General features: G+C 42.4%; 1 protein-coding gene across 1 annotated transcript; it reads left to right on the top strand.

Annotated features, from left to right (window-relative positions):
- The first annotated feature begins 11,032 nt into the window (after positions 1-11,032).
- Positions 11,033-12,957, top strand: LOC120993843. Its single transcript, XM_040422313.1, has 3 exons — positions 11,033-11,217; positions 12,025-12,177; positions 12,633-12,957. Exons 1-3 carry the CDS (start codon positions 11,033-11,035, stop codon positions 12,955-12,957), a joined length of 663 nt encoding a protein of 220 aa, XP_040278247.1.
- Positions 12,958-19,626: the final 6,669 nt, after the last annotated feature.

Here is a 19,626-nt window from a genome sequence, read left to right as displayed (position 1 = left end):
GTGCCCCCAGTAAATGCCACATAGTGCTCCTCTCCCCCTTCTTCCTAGAGCCCCCTATAATGTACCAGTATAAAATGCCCCATATATAGTGCCCCAGTAGATGCCCTCAGTGTCCCTTCTTATTGCCCTCCATAGATGAGCCCATAGTACTCCTCTCTCCCCTTCACCATAGTACCCACCATAATGTGCCCCAGTATAAAATACCCCTATACAGAGCCCCCCATATAAAATACCCCTTTTTTGTGGCCTCAGTAGATGCCCCCATAGTGCCCCCAATAATGTGCAAGTAAGAAGTGCCCCATAGATGCCCCCATAGTGCCACCCAATAATTTGCCAGTAAAAAGTGCCACCAATAATTTGCCAGTAAGTGCCCCATAGATGCCCCCACAGTGCCCCCAATAATGTGCCAGTAATATGTGCCCCCATAGATGCCCCCCAATCATGTGCCAGTAACAAGTGCCCCATAGATGCCCCCCAAACATGTGCCAGTAACAAGTGCCTCCATAGATGCCCCCCAATCATGTTCCAGTAACAAGTACACCCATAAATGCTCACCAATCATGTGCCAGTAACAAGTACCCCCATAGATGCCCCCCAATCATGTGCCAGTAAAAAGTACCCCCATAGATGCCCCCCAATCATGTGCCAGTAACAAGTGCCCCCATAGATGCCCCCCAATCATGTGCCAGTAACAAGTACGCCCATAGATGCCCACCAATCATGTGCCAGTAATAAGTGTCCCCATAGATGCCCCCAAACATGTGCCAGTAGCAAGTGCCCCCATAGATGCCCCCAATCATGTGCCATTATCAAGTGCCCCCATAGATGCCCACCAAACATGTGCCAGTAACAAGTGCCCCCATATATGCCCCCCAATCATGTGCCAGTAGAAGTACCATATAAAAAAATAAACACTTATACTTACCTCCATCAGACTGGCAGCGATGCAATGCAGGCCTCTTCCGGCCTGTGTCCCGCACTGTACATCTCAGGTGGCGTGATGACATCATCGCGCCGCCTGCACCGACCTCTGATAGGCTGCAGGCCTAGTGCCCTCCCTCCCCTGCCCCGCCGCAGCACTTTCACCTGTATCGCTGTCCTGAGGCGGCGATACAGATGACTATGGAGATGAGCGCTTCCACAATGAAAGCGCTCATCTCCCTGTGCCCTGCCGCCACCCCCCACATCATCAGTGGCCAGCGGGGCTCAAGAGGCAGCTGCCTTGGGCCCCCCAGGAGCAACTGGGCCAGGGGCAGCTGCCCCGCGTTAAAGACGGCGCTGGCTAGAGTGCCAAAGGTTGCTGATCCCTGGGATAGAGTGCTGCCTCCCAAGGACTGACATACATACAGGGAGTGCAGAATTATTAGGCAAGTTGTATTTTTGAGGATTAATTTTATTATTGAACAACAACCATGTTTTCAATGAACCCAAAAAACTCATTAATATCAAAGCTGAATATTTTTGGAAGTAGTTTTTAGTTTGTTTTTAGTTTTAGCTATTTTAGGGGGATATCTGTGTGTGCAGGTGACTGTTACTGTGCATAATTATTAGGCAACTTAACAAAAAACAAATATATACCCATTTCAATTATTTATTTTTACCAGTGAAACCAATATAACATCTCAACATTCACAAATATACATTTCTGACATTCAAAAACAAAACAAAAACAAATCAGTGACCAATATAGCCACCTTTCTTTGCAAGGACACTCAAAAGCCTGCCATCCATGGATTCTGTCAGTGTTTTGATCTGTTCACCATCAACATTGCGTGCAGCAGCAACCACAGCCTCCAAGACACTGTTCAGAGAGGTGTACTGTTTTCCCTCCTTGTAAATCTCACATTTGATGATGGACCACAGGTTCTCAATAGGGTTCAGATCAGGTGAACAAGGAGGCCATGTCATTAGATTTTCTTCTTTTATACCCTTTCTTGCCAGCCACGCTGTGGAGTACTTGGACGCGTGTGATGGAGCATTGTCCTGCATGAAAATCATGTTTTTCTTGAAGGATGCAGACTTCTTCCTGTACCACTGCTTGAAGAAGGTGTCTTCCAGAAACTGGCAGTAGGACTGGGAGTTGAGCTTGACTCCATCCTCAACCCGAAAAGGCCCCACAAGCTCATCTTTGATGATACCAGCCCAAACCAGTACTCCACCTCCACCTTGCTGGCGTCTGAGTCGGACTGGAGCTCTCTGCCCTTTACCAATCCAGCCACGGGCCCATCCATCTGGCCCATCAAGACTCACTCTCATTTCATCAGTCCATAAAACCTTAGAAAAATCAGTCTTGAGATATTTCTTGGCCCAGTCTTGACGTTTCAGCTTGTGTGTCTTGTTCAGTGGTGGTCGTCTTTCAGCCTTTCTTACCTTGGCCATGTCTCTGAGTATTGCACACCTTGTGCTTTTGGGCACTCCAGTGATGTTGCAGCTCTGAAATATGGCCAAACTGGTGGTAAGTGGCATCTTGGCAGCTGCACGCTTGACTTTTCTCAGTTCATGGGCAGTTATTTTGCACCTTGGTTTTTCCACACGCTTCTTGCGACCCTGTTGACTATTTTGAATGAAATGCTTGATTGTTCGATGATCACGCTTCAGAAGCTTTGCAATTTTAAGAGTGCTGCATCCCTCTGCAAGATATCTCACTATTTTTGACTTTTCTGAGCCTGTCAAGTCCTTCTTTTGACCCATTTTGCCAAAGGAAAGGAAGTTGCCTAATAATTATGCACAACTAATATAGAGTGTTGATGTCATTAGACCACACCCCTTCTCATTACAGAGATGCACATCACCTAATATGCTTAATTGGTAGTAGGCTTTCGAGCCTATACAGCTTGGAGTAAGACAACATGCATAAAGAGGATGATGTGGTCAAAATACTCATTTGCCTAATAATTCTGCACTCCCTGTATATGGGGGAAGTGTGTGGGAAATTACTATGTGGGGGCAGTGGGGTGGAAATTACTATGTGTGGGCAAATTACTATATGGGGCAGTGTGGGGGAAATTACTATATGGGGGCAGTGTGGGGGAAATTACTATGGGGTGATTACTATGTGGGTACAGTGTGTGGGAAATTACTATATGGGGTGTTGCTATTGGGGAAGCACTGTAGGGGCAATGCTATTATTTTTGGGGACACTATGCAGGGATTATTGCCTGGAGCACAATATAGGGTTTTATTATTACTGGGGGCACTCTAGGGGACATTATAGCTGTTGTGGACACTATAGGAACAATTGGGTTAATTTTTCAAACTGCTGTAAACTAGAACTGGCTTAGTTGCCCATAGCAGCCAATCATGATCCACCATTAATTTTTGACAGCTCTTTTGGAAATCCAGTTCTACTTTACACCAGTTTGATAAATGACCCCAATTATGTCTATTAGGGTCACTATTTTTTCAGCAGTAGAGTACCTGGGACATTGGGGAGCGCAACGGGCACAGTATTGGGATTGGAAGCAGGATGACACTGTGGGGACACCAGGATAGGGAGGTTGATGGAAAATTTTTGAAATCTAACGTGCCTGTGTTACAAACTCTGTAGAGACGAGATGCAGCTGAAAGTATTTGCCTTGGCGGTCTGGGTCAAATGGAGGAGAAGAGGAAAGAGAAGGTCTACATGACAGGAGATGTCACTGGATGTAAGAGGTATGTGGTACTGTATTCTCCTCCATGTCTTTTTATAATAATTATTAGTGTTGGGGCGAGCATGCTCAGTTGAACACCAGTTCGGCTCGAGCATCACGGTGTTCGGCCGAATATCGCGTGTGCTCGAGTGCGATGCTCAAGACAGTGTATTTAAATCTAATTTAGCCTCTATTTCTGAAAATTTTCTGGCGGGATTTGAAATAACAACCTTCTACATTACAGCCAAGAACCTTAACCACTACACTATAGAGCTGCATAGCCAGTTACTAAAAAAAAATTATAATATGAGACTTCTGTTGTTCAGGAATACTTACTACTAGTAAGTATTCCTATACAGCAGAAGTCTCATATGATTTTTTTTTAAATAACTGGCCATGCAGCTCTAAAGTGTAGTGGTAGGTTCTTAGCTGTAATGTAGAAGGTTGTGAGTTCAAATCCCGACAGAAACTTTTCAGAAATAGAGGCTAAATTAGATTTAAATACACTGGATTTCCCAAAGCACTGACTCTATATATGGACATAGCTATATATTGAGTCAGAGCAGGGACTCCTAAGCCGAAGTAGAGTCCCGACACCCTCCCCTCTTGTAATGCTTGGGTTCTCCCATTGACTTCCATTGTGTTCGGATGCTCTGTAGAGCACCCGAGCATCTCGAAGTGTTCTACTCGAGCACCAGAGCACACAACCAACACTAATAATTATATGTATTTTAAATTTGGCGACCAAATTTTTCAGTTTAGGACCCAATTTATGGTTATTTGGGGTATTTTTTTTTTGTCTGAAGATGTCATATGGCCTAGGAAGAGACTGTGATGCTCACGAAGCACTGCAGATTCTTCATTCAAAAAAAAAAAAACTAAAATGGGTAGACAGCCCTGTGCCTATCATGCACTTAAATCCGCCCCTGTGCAGCTGTCGTCTGCGCTGCACTCACACAGACTGTGGGCTCTTCCCCTCAGGTCCGTTAAAAACCTATAAAATAGGTTTTTTATGCACATTGCACTTTATTTAGTAAAGCAAAAAATATATAAACAAGTGTGAGAACATGGTGAAAAGGTTGTTGCTAAGTTCACAGCTCTACTTGAATACATACGAAATAATGCATTATAAAAATATATAATTTATACAGAAAGAAAATAAACCTTATGATGTATTCCCTTGTATGATATATTCAATAGTATTGCCAAGACAAACTTCTATTTAGTTTTCAAATTTGATTGTATTTTTTCTCTTTTAATCACCTAACATGGCTTCATAGAAAAAGTAAAACTGACACTGATATACTTAACTTATACTGTAATCATCTTCAAAGGAAAACACTTTTATCATCTGAAGTTTTTTTGTAAATTAACTGAAAAAATAATCACTTTGCTGACATAATAGCAGAAATGCCATGGGTGCCTTGTGTGGTACAATTACAAGTGGAATGTGCTGCTAAATGACAAGCAGTGAGGACAAATGATTGGCATACTGGATTGCACTACCGCTGACAGACGTATCAAATAAAAAAGCCGAGCGAGTCTGATAAATAAAACATATCTCAGCATGATCCAGTTCTGAGAGCAAAGCAGCTGAATAATTAAAATTAGCTTGATTTTGTTTATTTGTTGCCAGTCTCTCATCCAATATTTCATTTCAGTGCTATTCCTTAGTCAGTGAAGGCAACAAACTTGCAGAATTAAAAATGTCCAGTTTTGATGGAAGTAAAATAAGGCTTTTCTTTCTTTATACACTCATACACAATGTGTGTGATTTCCATCCTTCAGACTGCCCTGTGTGTACTTTCCTCACTTTCTACACTTTGTTCTGCCCTTCCTGAAGATTGCGATTCTTCCTCCTGTCTCCACACTCTGATCTACTGTGTACAACCTCCTATCTCTAGCACTGAAGGGAGGGGAAGAGCAGAGAGATCAGACAGGAGAAATGTGCTGTTGGATCAGTGCATCATGCAAACTCTACAGCAGCAAAATGGTTAGATATTTTTAATGAATACTACAGAGTGGGCCATTTATATGGATACACCTTAATAAAATGGGAATGGTTGGTGATATTAACTTCCTGTTTGTGGCACATTAGTATATGTGAGGGGGGAAACTTTTCAAGATGGGTGGTGACCATGGCGGCCATTTTGAAGTCGGCCATTTTGAATACAACTTTAGTCATGTGACACATCAAACTTATTGGGAATTTCACAAGAAAAACAATGGTGTGCTTGGCTTTAACGTAACTTTATTCTTTCATGAGTTATTTACAAGTTTCTGACCACTTATAAAATGTGTTCAATGTGCTGCCCATTGTGTTGGATTGTCAATGCAACCCTCTTCTCCCACTCTTCACACACTGATAGCAACACCGCAGGAGAAATGCTAGCACAGGCTTCCAGTATCCGTAGTTTCAGGTGCTGCACATCTCGTATCTTCACAGCATAGACAATTGCCTTCAGATGACCCCAAAGATAAAAGTCTAAGGGGGTCCGATCGGGAGACCGTGGGGGCCATTCAACTGGCCCACGACGACCAATCCACTTTCCAGGAAACTGTTCATCTAGGAATGCTCGGACCTGACACCCATAATGTGGTGGTGCACCATCTTGCTGGAAAAACTCAGGGAACGTGCCAGCTTCAGTGCATAAAGAGGGAAACACATCATCATGTAGCAATTTCGCATATCCAGTGGCCTTGAGGTTTCCATTGATGGCCCCACTATCTTTGTACCCCATATACCACACCATACCATAAATTTTTTTGTTCCAACAGTCTTGGAGGGATCTATTCACCATTCACATAAAAGTTTGCCTCATCACTGAACAAAATCTTCTGCGTAAACTGAGGGTCCTGTTCCAATTTTTGTTTTGCCCATTCTGCAAATTCAGTGCGCCGATCTGGATCATCCTCGTTGAGATGCTGCAGTAGCTGGAGTTTGTAAGGGTGCCATTTGTGAGTAGCTAATATCCGCCGAAGGGATGTTTGACTAATGCCACTCTCCAGTGACATGCGGCGAGTGCTACGCTGTGGGCTCTTGCTGAATGAAGCTAGGACAGCCACTGATGTTTCTTCATTAGAGACAGATTTCATGCATCCACATTTTGGCAAATCCAACACTGAACCAGTTTCACGAAACTTAGCAAGCAGTTTGCTAACTGTAGCATGGGAGATGGGTGGTCTCATAGGGTGTCTTGCATTGAAATCTGCTGCAATGACCCGGTTACTGCGTTCACCAGACATCAACACAATTTCTATCCGCTCCTCACGTGTTAACCTCGGCGACATGTCAATGGCTGTAAACAAAGAGAAACTTGTAAATAACTCATGAAAGAATAAAGTTACGTTACAACCAAGCACACCATTGTTTTTCGTGTGAAATACCCAATAAGTTTGATGTGTCACATGAAACTCTTCCGATTGAAAAAACAAAAGTTGGATTAAAAATGTCCGACTTCAAAATGGCCGCCATGGTCACCACTCATCTTGAAAAGTTGCCCCCCTCACATATACTAATGTGCCACAAACAGGAAGTTAATATCACCAACCATTCCCATTTTATTAAGGTGTAGCCATATAAATGGCCCACCCTGTATATTCTCAGGTTAATCTTCTTCCATCTGTATAGTTTATAGCTGTTGCTTACAGGATTACTGATATTGTACGAGTATGAGTAACCTTGTATCCTGCAGTGACATGACCAGGATTTTAATGTGCATGTTCTTGAGCCAGTTCTTTTACAATAATCAAGAAATATTGCTATACACTGCCTGTGCCAGAAGAGCTATTAGTAATGATTGAAGGTGAAACCTTGGAGATGAATCAGATAAAAAAAAAATCTGAACATTACCTTTTTACCCAGAAACTCAAGGATAATCAATGAAGGAGGAAAGAAGATTATTATATTTTTTGCATGTAAGTTTTGAGTTAAGCTCTACAATTAGCCTGATACTTCACACTGACCTTTTATCCTCATTTCCAACCACATGTCAACAATATATAAGCCAGGTATCTGGAAGGTCTGGGTGAACATGGCCAAACTACATTTAATTGAGCATATAGATGGTGCAAGTATACTATTAAATTAAAAGCGATATGTACATTATTTTTTATTGCTGAAAAGTGGGCCCTTATTTTCTCTTGTAGGCCCAAGGTAGACTAGCCAGACCTTTATTGTTCAAGGGATCCAAATTTTTATCACATATTAACAAACTATATGTGAATATTCTATGTATTTTTTTTTAATAAAAAGTAAATAAATAAATAAACAGGTGGATAGTTTTCTGTATATAATTTTTTAAAGTCATTGCGTTTATTCTACTTTCTGTCCTGGCTATTTAACTTGCTCCTTGTTGGGACTTTAACCACAACAAATAGCCTACAACCATAGAAGGGAGGTGAGTGACACAATTAGAGCGTCACACTTTACATTAGTCAATGCAATGCTCTTTTGTGGGGATCTTTATATAGGAACAATAGAGTTGGTATACTGTTATCCCAATTCTACACCTAGTATTATTATGAGAATTACTTTGGAGGTAACACCTTCCCCTAACAGCAGCAGTAACCCGACAGTGGATTAGGAGGTTTTATAATTTCTGTTGACTGCTACAGAACAATATTTTGTGTTTCATTTTCAATGGCATAGTACTACTGAAAAGAAAAAGAAAAACAGTCAAAGATTCTAAAATAAAAATGTCAATGAATATTGAGCTTAAAAAGGGATGAAAGCATCCCTATGATGTTAGCCATGCACTGTGGAGTTATTTCCATTTTAGTATTGAATGTCTGCTAAGGGTGTATTCAAACCTTCTCATTTTAAGGCGTATTTTAGACATGAGTTTATTGAGTTATGCAAAATTGCTGTAAAAAAAATCACAGTGGTTACACAAAACCACAGTAATAATGCAGGTGTCTTATTACATAAATGAATGCCCAAGTTTAAAAGAGTTTTCCGATATTTTGATACTAATGACTTATCCTCAGGATAGATCATCAGAATATGATATGTGGGGTCCGACACGCGGGACCCCCACTGATCAGCTGTTTGAGAAGGCACCTGCGCTACTGTGAGTGGCGCAGCCTTCTCGCAGCTTACATAGCACAGCGCCGTACATTGTATAGTGACTGTGCTTTGTATCGCGCTAACCCCTATTAAAGTGAATAGAGCTGAGAGTGATACCAACACAGCTGCTATACAATGTACGGTGATCTGCTTGGTAAATTGCAAGAAGGCCACGGTGCCTTCTCAAACAGCTCCTCAGCGGGGGTCCCGGTTGTTGGTACTCCATCGTTCAGATACTGATGACCTATCCTGAGGATAAGTCATCAGTATCAAAATCTCAGAAAACCCCTTTAATTAAGTTTAATACTGTATGGTAATAGGATTCTCAGCTTTATTTCTTTGATACAGAGCTAATTTTAATACCTGTGCTGCAGTGTTATGGACTCCTTTGCACTGAAATTTCTTTTAATTGTAGTGTAATTTACAGTTTTCTAATGTTCTCCAACAAAACAATAACCTTTAGAGGTTAGCCTGGCTTGTGCTTTCCCTCTGTTCTCTATAGTAACCTGCCTTTTACTGGTCAATCATGCTCAGTAGAGATGAGTTAATTTCTCAAAAATTTGATTCGGCCGGTTCGTCGAATTTTCAGAAATTTGCTTCGATCCGAATATATTCGCGGCAAATCGCGATAAAAAACATCTGTTTCCAGGCTGCATAGAGCCTTTATATGCCTGTAGAACACTGTGCCTTGCAGTAACACGCATAGGGAGTGTGCTGGGGTAGTGAAATAATACTGTAAGTCAGTATGACATGCAGATGACAGGCGTCGCTATTAGAATCACACTGCACACTTCACTTATTTGGGCAGTCACGGGCTAAAACCGACCAAATAACTCAAGTATTAACTCAGCCATACAGGTCAATATTAGTGTAAAGTATAAACTCCTTTTACACCCTCTTCAGCTGATTCCACATAGATGTCTACAGAACCTGTTCTATTAAATGCTTATACAAGTAGAGCCACCCGACAGAGTGGAGAGGGTGTCAGCAGTAAGTTTGTGTTGACGTCACTGATTAATTTGCCCTTCCTCTGATCCCTCAGAAAAATAACCCACAAAAAAGATCCTGTCTGTTGAGCATTTGCCTTCACTTGGTCAGCATTTGCTCAATAATCCATCAGTATTGCTAATGTCCAAAAAAACAGGAGTGGATCTAAAACAGAGATGACACGTGAATGGAATATTTGCATGTCTTCTGTGTTTTGTACCCACTCCTGCTTTTGGCTACCAAATCATAAGCCAATTCTGATGGGACCATACAGGCCTTACAGCTGCTACACAGACAGGATCCGTTGTGCGTCTCATTTTTCCTTCTTCTGACAGATCAGAAGAAAGGTCAAATAAATGATGATGTTAGCCAAGCCGAAAGCCAAAATAGTGGACCAGTCCATGAAGTGGGGAGGGGTGGGAATAGCATGGGAAGTCCACAGAGTGGACCTATGACAGGGTCTGGAGGTGGAAGCAGCATGAGGAGACCACAGAGTTGCCCAATGACAGGGTCTGGAGGTGGAAGCAGCATGAGGAGTCCACAGAGTTGCCCAATGACAGGGTCTGGAGGTGGAAGCAGTATGAGGAGGCCGCCGAGTGGCACAATGACAGTCTGGAGTTGGCAGCAGTATGAGGAGGCCACCGAGTGGCACATTTTTTTATTTTTTTATTTATAATATCTTTATTATTATTTAAACAATTCATTACAAACATCAAGATTTTTGATTATTTTTACATTATAAACATTGTATATATACAGTTTACTATTACCCCACCCAATTTACCCCAATGCCTGTTCTCCTCTGCCGGTGGAGAAGAAAAAAATAAATAAAAATGTCCTCATCCCTACCTAGCAGAGTTTTTGCCATTTATACAGCAGACAGTTGACTGCTTTCTTTTCTGTCCTCTGGTGTAACAAAACTTGATATATCCTTTATATCAGCTTCTTACCCGCAGTTAGGGTCCATTCACACGTCCGTTTTTTCTTTCCTGATCTGTTCCGTTTTTTCAGGAACAGATCAGGACCAGATCTGGACCCATTCATTTTCAATGGGTCCTGGAAAAAATCGGACAGCACAATGTGTGCTGTCCGTTTCCGTTGTTCCGTTCCGCATGTCCGTTTAAATATAAAACATGTCCTATTCTTGTCCTGAAAAATCGGATCCTGGTACAATACAAAGTCAATGGATCCGCAAAAAACGGATGACATTCGGATGTCATTCCGTATGTCATCCGTTTTATACGGAATCCGTTCCTGGAAATTAAATTCTGCCCACAGAAAACAAAGGGGAAGGGCTTGGCAGAGCTGGATCCTGATTTTTGGTAATCAGACTGGAGAAGTTGTCAAGATGCCACTGTACGATGTGGAACGTTTGATTACTTTGATTGAAGAGCGTCCCAATCTATGGGATACACGACTGGAGTCATACCATGACCGAGTGCAGAAGGATAGGTCCTGGGAGGAGATTGCCAAGGAACTTGATGGGGCAGAATTTGCGAAAGCAGATGCCAAGAAGCGTCACATCATCAGTGAGTAATTTATATATGTATATATGTCTGGTCATATTTCTTGTATGAAATGCATGTACTCAGGAAGGTGTAAACTATGGCTCTCCTAACTACTACTCCTCCTATGACGTGCTGTCTAGAGTAGTAGTTTTTCAGCATTTGGAGAGCAGCAGGCTGACCATGCATTCCATATAGAATAACTATCCAGTTTTTTTTGCTTGGCAAACTTTAAAAATCCTTACGTCAAAGATTTTTACTTTGCAAACCTGTGCATAGCAAGGCATTCATATACATCTGCATATGCATGCTTTTGGAGCTGGTTTGCAAACATTTGAACCCCACCGTCTAAGATTTTTACTTTGCAAACCTGTGCATAGCAAGGCATTCATATACATCTGCATATGCATGCTTTTGGAACTGGTTTGCAAACATTTGAACCCCCCAGTCCCAGATATTTGCTTTGCAAACCTGTGCAGAGCAAGGCATTATTAATACAGCTGCATATGGCTACTTTTTTTTTTTTGGCCTTGCAAACATGTTAACTCCTTATAGCATGGCTGCTCAAGCTGTGGTCATCCTGCTTCGGACAATCTACAACACCTAACATGCCATGCTATAGGCTGATAGCTGTAGCCTGTGCAGAAATGATGGGAGTTGTAGTTTGGAAACAGCATGAGGGCCTGAGGTACTGCATGCCTGCCTTACAGCTAATACATTAAATTGAGTAGATAGTGTTTGGATAGTGTGTAAATCTCAGATATTATTTTTTTTTTAATGATTGCAAATTTAAAAATATATGTCAGTTTATTCTTTTTTCTTTTTTTTATCCTAGTCAGCAAAATAAAAACCGCTGGTACTCTTGCCGTGACCAGTTCAAGCGGGAATTGAACCTGCGGCATAAAAGTGGCGATGGGTCCTTGGCCAAAAAGCCTTACCTATATACAGAAAATTTGCAATTTCTAAGGCCTATAATGGAAACTAGACCGTAAGTAATGTTTTAATAATATTATATTTCAATGTCATCTTGATGAGTATAGTTTGGTTCTTTTCAGACTGGCGTTTCTCGGTCGACCTGTGAAATCAGTTTTCAGGCTCTCGCAAGCGGCCCAAAAATGACAAGATAAGGACCAATGCATTCTGATTGGATATGGATCCATTTAGAATGCATAAATTTGACCGGCATCATGCCTCTTTTACTAAACATGCTGCGCTTTTTGGATAGTGACCCTGCGTCATGCATAAAACTGTTGGCAACTAGCAACTCCCACAATGGTCCTATTAAGAGGATTTCTGTATGCCGTTCGGAAATGATGGGAAATGTAGGTCGGAAACTGCTTGACGTTTCCCAGATCTGCATGTCTGTCAAATAATAATCATTTTAACTTTTTTGTTTTTCTTGAATAATTAACTTTTAATAATACTTATGAAAATATTTTACAGGACCGTTGATAACCTCAGCAATGCTCCGGAGGATGACCAAGCACCATCTGGGCCAGCTTCCCAAGAAACTCCATCGGCCCCTCCATCCACGGATGAAACTCCGCCATTAGAAACAGTCATGGAGGATGTCCCGGAAAATCGCACAGTGCCACAGCAGATAAGCACCCAGCCTCGTTCCTCGGGTAGACGTAGGGGTCCCCCTCCCCACGATTCTGGTTTAGATACTCGAGCCATTGTTGAAGCAAGGGTTATGGACTATTTAAACCAGAATCGTGGTGAGAGTGCGGACGAAACGATGGTTATAAAAGTTGGTGCCCTTACTTAAAAAAATACCCGAGGAACGAAAAGCTCGGTGTCTATCTGCTGTGGCACTGTTGATGGACCTATTTGCAGGTCCACAAGAACCAATAGAAACTGTGCACAATTTAGAGCCGTGACCGAGATGCAATGCTGAATTGGAGGCCATATGCTCCAACGTTTCCCAGAATCCACCCCCATCTTGATTCCATCACGGAGACAGCTCATCCCTGGGGAGTTTTCAATTCGAGGCTGGACACCCCAGGTCTTCACAGGGAACTCGTCTCCCAAGTTCCAACCCTGGCCCTTTTACAAGGGATCTTTTTTAACTTTAATTTTTTCCTTTCCCTAAAAAATGTTTTCCAAAATAAATGACATTTTTCATTTAAATAAGTCTATTAATTTTTTTTATAGAATTAACGTTAATAACATATAGTTCTAAAAATTAACCGCAAACACAAATTTTTTAATTTTTTATTAGTTGAAAAAATAAACAAAATGGGGTTACAACAACACAATTCAAAAAACATTTCGATCTTTTTTGACTAATGTTATTTTGAGGTATTGATAGCAAAAAAAAAAAAAAAATCAAAAAATTAAAACACTATCACCAAATTTGAGAGAATGATAGTCATTTGTCAAATATTAAATACCTCAGCTCGCAAGCCCACGTCAAGGGTCCTCTTTATCTTGCGAGTCCCTAAACTAAACTAACAACTGGGGATCTAACTAAACTAATAAATTGAAAATTTGGAAAGTAATTTGGAAACCAGATTCAAGCTGAAATCAACGACTTCCACGGATGGCTTCCAATTGCCACGGTAATGCCCCCTCTGGACTGCTGAAAAAGTCGGCATAGAAATCCCGAACAGCTAGCCCAGCCGTTCCCGGTCTTCCAGTCCGACTGAGATCAAAATTGACTGAAGATGGCACATTTTGACCAAAATCAGCATCAGCGGAGGCATCATGTATCCTGGTGAAGTTGTGCAGCAGTACACAGGCCTGTATCACCAGGGTGGCCATTGTCCGGATTCATTGTATGGATGACATGAATACTCTCCACTTACTGGACAGTATTCCAAAAGCGCACTCCACATACCGACGGGCGCGAGTCAATCGATAATTGAAGATGCGCTTCCTGTCATCCAGATCGCGTCTAGGGAAGGGCCGCATCAGGTGATGTGACAATGCGAATCCTTCGTCTGCCACGATCACAAATGGAGCCGGCGGACCTGTAGATCCGGGTAGTCTTCTTGGCTCTGGCAGGGCAAGCTGGTTTTCACGAAGCCGTTCACCCATTCTGGAAACACTAAAGATGCGGCTGTCTGAAGTGCTCCCGTAGGCCCCGATATCCACAATTACAAACTTGTAGTTACTGTCAACCAAGGCCATCAGCACTACAGAAAAATATTGTTTGTAATTGAAGAACCGGGGACCCTGAGTGAGGCGGTTTCTTCACACGGATGTGCCTTTCCGTCCAGTGCCCCAATGCAGTTTGGAAACTGCGCGATTGGAAAAAAACCCTCGGCGATACGAAGCCAATCTTCTGCCTCTGGGGGTGGGCATCACCGCATCTCTGAGTCGCTGCCATATTGACTTTACACGTATGGCAGACAATCCCAGAGATAGTTGAGATCCCTAGCAAAAATTCAAAGTGCAGCGATGCAAACTAATTTCCAGTTGCAAGGAATCTGTGGAAAAAAAAAAATATAGTTTAGTTCAATTAAAATACACAAAATATTCACATTACCGATAAAAACTTACCTCAACGTGACAATAAGCCTTTGTTCGGCAGAGATGCTGCGCCGCATGCTAGTGTCCATGAAGTTAAGGTCAGGGTGGAGAGACGACAAAAGGTGATCAAATGACTCCATGGACATACGGCAAAAATTGTGAAACTTGAAGGGGTCTTGACGCAGATCATTATAAAGTGTATGAAATTGTCCCTTCTGAATTCTCTGCGCAACAATGGGATGAATCCAGTGTCTCCTCCTCCTCCTCTCCGGTTCTTCTTCCAACATTGCTGGTTGTTGTCCAAATAAGCGAAATAGGACCCAATGGAACAGAACTCCACAAATATCCTTCGGCATGTTATCGCAGTAGAGTATGCACGGAAAAATGGCTATACAGCAAAATTTCCACACAGAGCTCTTTACCTCACGATGAACCAAAGAAAATGGCACCTGAGGTAATCATATCATGTCTTTTTATTTACTTTTTTTTCACTTTTTTTTCAAAGAAATCCAAACAACTTTATTTGCTTCTTAAATTTAGACATCTTTCCGTTTTTTGCGGATCCGCAAAAAACGGATGACATACGGAAACATTTTCAGGAACAACGGATCCGCAAAAAACGGACAGAAAATCGGATTATAGAAAAATACTGACGTGTGAATGTAGCCTTAGTTTAGATATATTGGCTATAGGCTGTGGAAGGGTAGATATGTATGTTCCCTTTCCTAACGAAGCCCGTAAAGCTTGTTTCAATTGAAAATTAAAGAAGGTCAAATCTCTACTTCCAAGTCCACCAGATATCTATTAAGATCTGAGTATCCGATTATGTCGCCCTCCTTCCATACCTGTCCCAATTTATAAATTCAATTTTTCCACCAAACTTCTTTGTTTAATTTAACTTTAGTTCTCTGAGATAAGTGTTGTGCCAAAGTAAGGTGTCCTCATGCATTCCCATATGGGGCCACATGTCTCTTACCTCCTTCCAAATTTTGGTCAACAACAGAAATAATGGTATCTTATTGGTTTGCTGTTGTAAATCAAAATATCAGCTTCCACCAGTTAGAAAATGTTGCAGTTATCTCGTTTTTTTTGTTGATTCCCTTCTAACATCGGTTTATATCTTTGTGAATTACTCCAATTTATGTGGCCAGAAAAAAAAATAAAGCTCCAAGTTCGGAGAGGATAATCCGCCTCATTCTCTCGAATATCAAAATTTGAGCGCTTAATCAGTTTTTTTTTTTTACCCGCGCCATATCAAGTCCATCAATAAGGAAACTATCCTTTTAAGGATTCTCTTTTAATGTATTATTGCAGGCGCATTCCACATAATATAATTCAAAGAGGGTAAATTACACATTTCACCAGCGAGATGTGCCCTGCCATTGATACATGTAATTTTTTCCATATTTCTACTTTCTTCCTTATTCATGAATTTTGGGGAGCACATTTAGATGCAGATAATCCTTGGGGTTAGGGGTAATTTGAATGCCTAGGTATTTTACTGGTTCACCTATTTTCCTTAATTTCCAATTGGGCCCGGTATTAATTATTTAGGGGATCAAGTGGATACAGGCCGATTTTGCTAAATTTATTTTAAGTCTGGCATATTTACTATAATCTTCAAATATCTGGAAGATCCTCGGAAGTGAACCGTGTGAACCCACAAACAGCATGATATCATCTGCGTATAAAGCAATTTTTTCCTCATGGGATCCATATCTGAAACCCACAATCTCCCTATCTTGCCTAATCTTATCTGCTAGGGGTTCCATAGCTATGGCGACAGCAGGGGGAGAGGGGACAACCCTGCCTAACCCTCCTGCCTATAGGTATGTTATCGGAAATACTCTCCATTCACTATCAATTTAGCAGATATTTCAGTAGTATAATAACTTAACTCAGGAGACAAATACATCGCCAACTCCCATTTTCTTTAATGTTGCCATTAACCACTTGCCGCCGCGCTAACGCCGAAAGGCGTCATTGCGGCGGCTCCCCCAGGCTAACGCTAACGGCCGATTGGCGTCATCTCGCGTGAGGCGCGCGCGCTCACAGGAACGGAAGGTTAAGAGAGTTGATCTCCAGCCTGCCAGCGGCGATCGTTCGCTGGCAGGCTGGAGATGTGTTTTTTTTTAACCCCTAACAGGTATATTAGACGCTGTTTTGATAACAGCGTCTACTATACCTGCTACCTGGTCCTCTGGAGGTCCCCTTTGTTTGGATCGACCACCAGAGGACACAGGTAGCTCAGTAAAGTAGCACCAAGCCACCACTACACTACACTACACCCCCCCGTCACTTATTAACCCCTTATTAGCCCCTGATCACCCCTGATCACCCCATATAGACTCCCTGATCACCCCCCTGTCATTGATTACCCCCCTGTCATTGATCACACCCCTGTAAAGCTCCATTCAGATGTCCGCATGATTTTTACGGATCCACTGATAGATGGATCGGATCCGCAAAACGCATACGGACGTCTGAATGGAGCCTTACAGGGGCGTGATCAATGACTGTGGTGATCACCCCATATAGACTCCCTGATCACCCCCCTGTCATTGATTACACCCCTGTCATTGATCAACCCCCTGTAAAGCTCCATTCAGATGTCCGCATGATATTTACGGATCCACTGATAGATGGATCGGATCCGCAAAACGCATACGGACGTCTGAATGGAGCCTTACAGGGGCGTGATCAATGACTGTGGTGATCACCCTATATAGACTCCCTGATCACCCCCCTGTCATTGATTACACCCCTGCCATTGATCACCCCCCTGTAAAGCTCCATTCAGATGTCCGCATGATTTTTACGGATCCACTGATAGATGGATCGGATCCGCAAAACGCATACGGACGTCTGAATGGAGCCTTACAGGGGCGTGATCAATGACTGTGGTGATCACCCCATATAGACTCCCTGATCACCCCCCTGTCATTGATTACCCCCCTGTCATTGATCACCCCCCTGTAAAGCTCCATTCAGATGTCCGCATGATTTTTACGGATCCACTGATAGATGGATCGGATCCGCAAAACACATACAGGCGTCTCCCTGGAGCCTTCCAGGGGGGGTGATCACCCCATATAGACTCCCTGATCACCCCCCTGTCATTGATCACCCCCCCTGTCATTGATCACCCCCCCCCCGTCAGGCTGCATTTAGATGTCCGTATGATTTTTACGGATCCACGGATACATGGATCGGATCCGCAAAACACATACGGACATCTGAATGGAGCCTTACAGGGGGGTGATCAATGACAGGGGGGTGATCACCCCCATATAGACTCTCTGATCACCCCCCCTGTCATTGATCACCCCCCTGTAAGGCTCCATTCAGACATTTTTTTGGCCCAAGTTAGCGGAATTTATTTTTTTTTTTCTTACAAAGTCTCATATTCCACTAACTTGTGTCAAAAAATAAAATCTCCCATGAACTCACCATACCCCTCACGGAATCCAAATGCGTAAAATTTTTTAGACATTTATATTCCAGACTTCTTCTCACGCTTTAGGGCCCCTAGAATGCCAGGGCAGTATAAATACCCCACATGTGACCCCATTTCGGAAAGAAGACACCCCAAGGTATTCCGTGAGGGGCATATTGAGTCCATGAAAGATTGAAATTTTTGTGCCAAAAAAAAAAAATTTCTATGAACTCGCCATGCCCCTCATTGAATACCTTGGGGTGTCTTCTTTCCAAAATGGGGTCACATGTGGGGTATTTATACTGCCCTGGCATTCTAGGGGCCCCAAAGCGTGAGAAGAAGTCTGGTATCCAAATGTCTAAAAATGCCCTCCTAAAAGGATTTTGGGCACCTTTGCGCATCTAGGCTGCAAAAAAGTGTCACACATCTGGTATCGCTGTACTCGGGAGAAGTTGGGGAATGTGTTTTGGGGTGTCATTTTACATATACCCATGCTGGGTGAGAGAAATATCTTGGTCAAATGCCAACTTTGTATAAAAAAATGGGAAAAGTTGTCTTTTGCCAAGATATTTCTCTCACCCAGCATGGGTATATGTAAAATGACACCCCAAAACACATTGCCCAACTTCTCATGAATACGGCGATACCACATGTGTGACACTTTTTTGCAGCCTAGGTGGGCAAAGGGGCCCACATTCCAAAAAGCACCTTTAGGATTTCACAGGTCATTTACCTACTTACCACACATTAGGGCCCCTGGAAAATGCCAGGGCAGTATAAATACCCCACAAGTGACCCCATTTTGGAAAGAAGACACCCCAAGGTATTCCGTGAGGGGCATGGCGAGTTCCTAGAATTTTTTATTTTTTGTCACAAGTTAGTGGAAATGATGATTTTTTTTTTCTTCTTACAAAGTCTCATATTCCACTAACTTGTGACAAAAAATAAAAACTTCCATGAACTCACTATGCCCATCAGCGAATACCTTGGGGTGTCTTCTTTCCAAAATGGGGTCACTTGTGGGGTAGTTAGACTGCCCTGGCATTCTAGGGGCCCAAATGTGTGGTAAGGAGTTTGAAATCAAATTCTGTAAAAAATTACCAGTGAAATCCGAAAGGTGCCCTTTGGAATATGGGCCCCTTTGCCCACCTAGGCTGCAAAAAAGTGTCACACATCTGGTATCTCCGTATTCAGGAGAAGTTGGGGAATGTGTTTTGGGGTGTCATTTTACATATACCCATGCTGGGTGAGAGAAATATCTTGGCAAAAGACAACTTTTACAATTTTTTTATACAAAGTTGTCTTTTGCCAAGATATTTCTCTCACCCAGCATGGGTATATGTAAAATGACACCCCAAAACACATTCCCCAACTTCTCCTGAATACGGAGATACCACATGTGTGACACTTTTTTGCAGCCTAGGTGGGAAAAGGGGCCCATATTCCAAAGAGCACCTTTCGGATTTCACTGGCCATTTTTTACAGAATTTGATTTCAAACTCCTTACCACACATTTGGGCCCCTAGA

Source organism: Bufo bufo, chromosome 3 (assembly GCF_905171765.1).
Source record: "Bufo bufo chromosome 3, aBufBuf1.1, whole genome shotgun sequence".
Lineage (NCBI taxonomy): Eukaryota > Metazoa > Chordata > Amphibia > Anura > Bufonidae > Bufo > Bufo bufo.
Note: the sequence above shows the minus strand (reverse complement) of the source record. Positions and strands in the feature narration are given on the sequence as shown.

What these genes read in the sequence shown, in the direction of transcription:
- LOC120993843 (XM_040422313.1), top strand. Translation starts at nt 11,033, where the DNA reads ATGCCACTGTACGATGTGGAACGTTTGATTACTTTGATTGAAGAGCGT. An exon ending in AAGCGTCACATCATCAGTGA is followed by an intron (nt 11,218 to 12,024) that starts GTAATTTATATA and finishes TTTTTATCCTAG; the next exon opens with TCAGCAAAATAAAAACCGCT. An exon ending in CCTATAATGGAAACTAGACC is followed by an intron (nt 12,178 to 12,632) that starts GTAAGTAATGTT and finishes AATATTTTACAG; the next exon opens with GACCGTTGATAACCTCAGCA.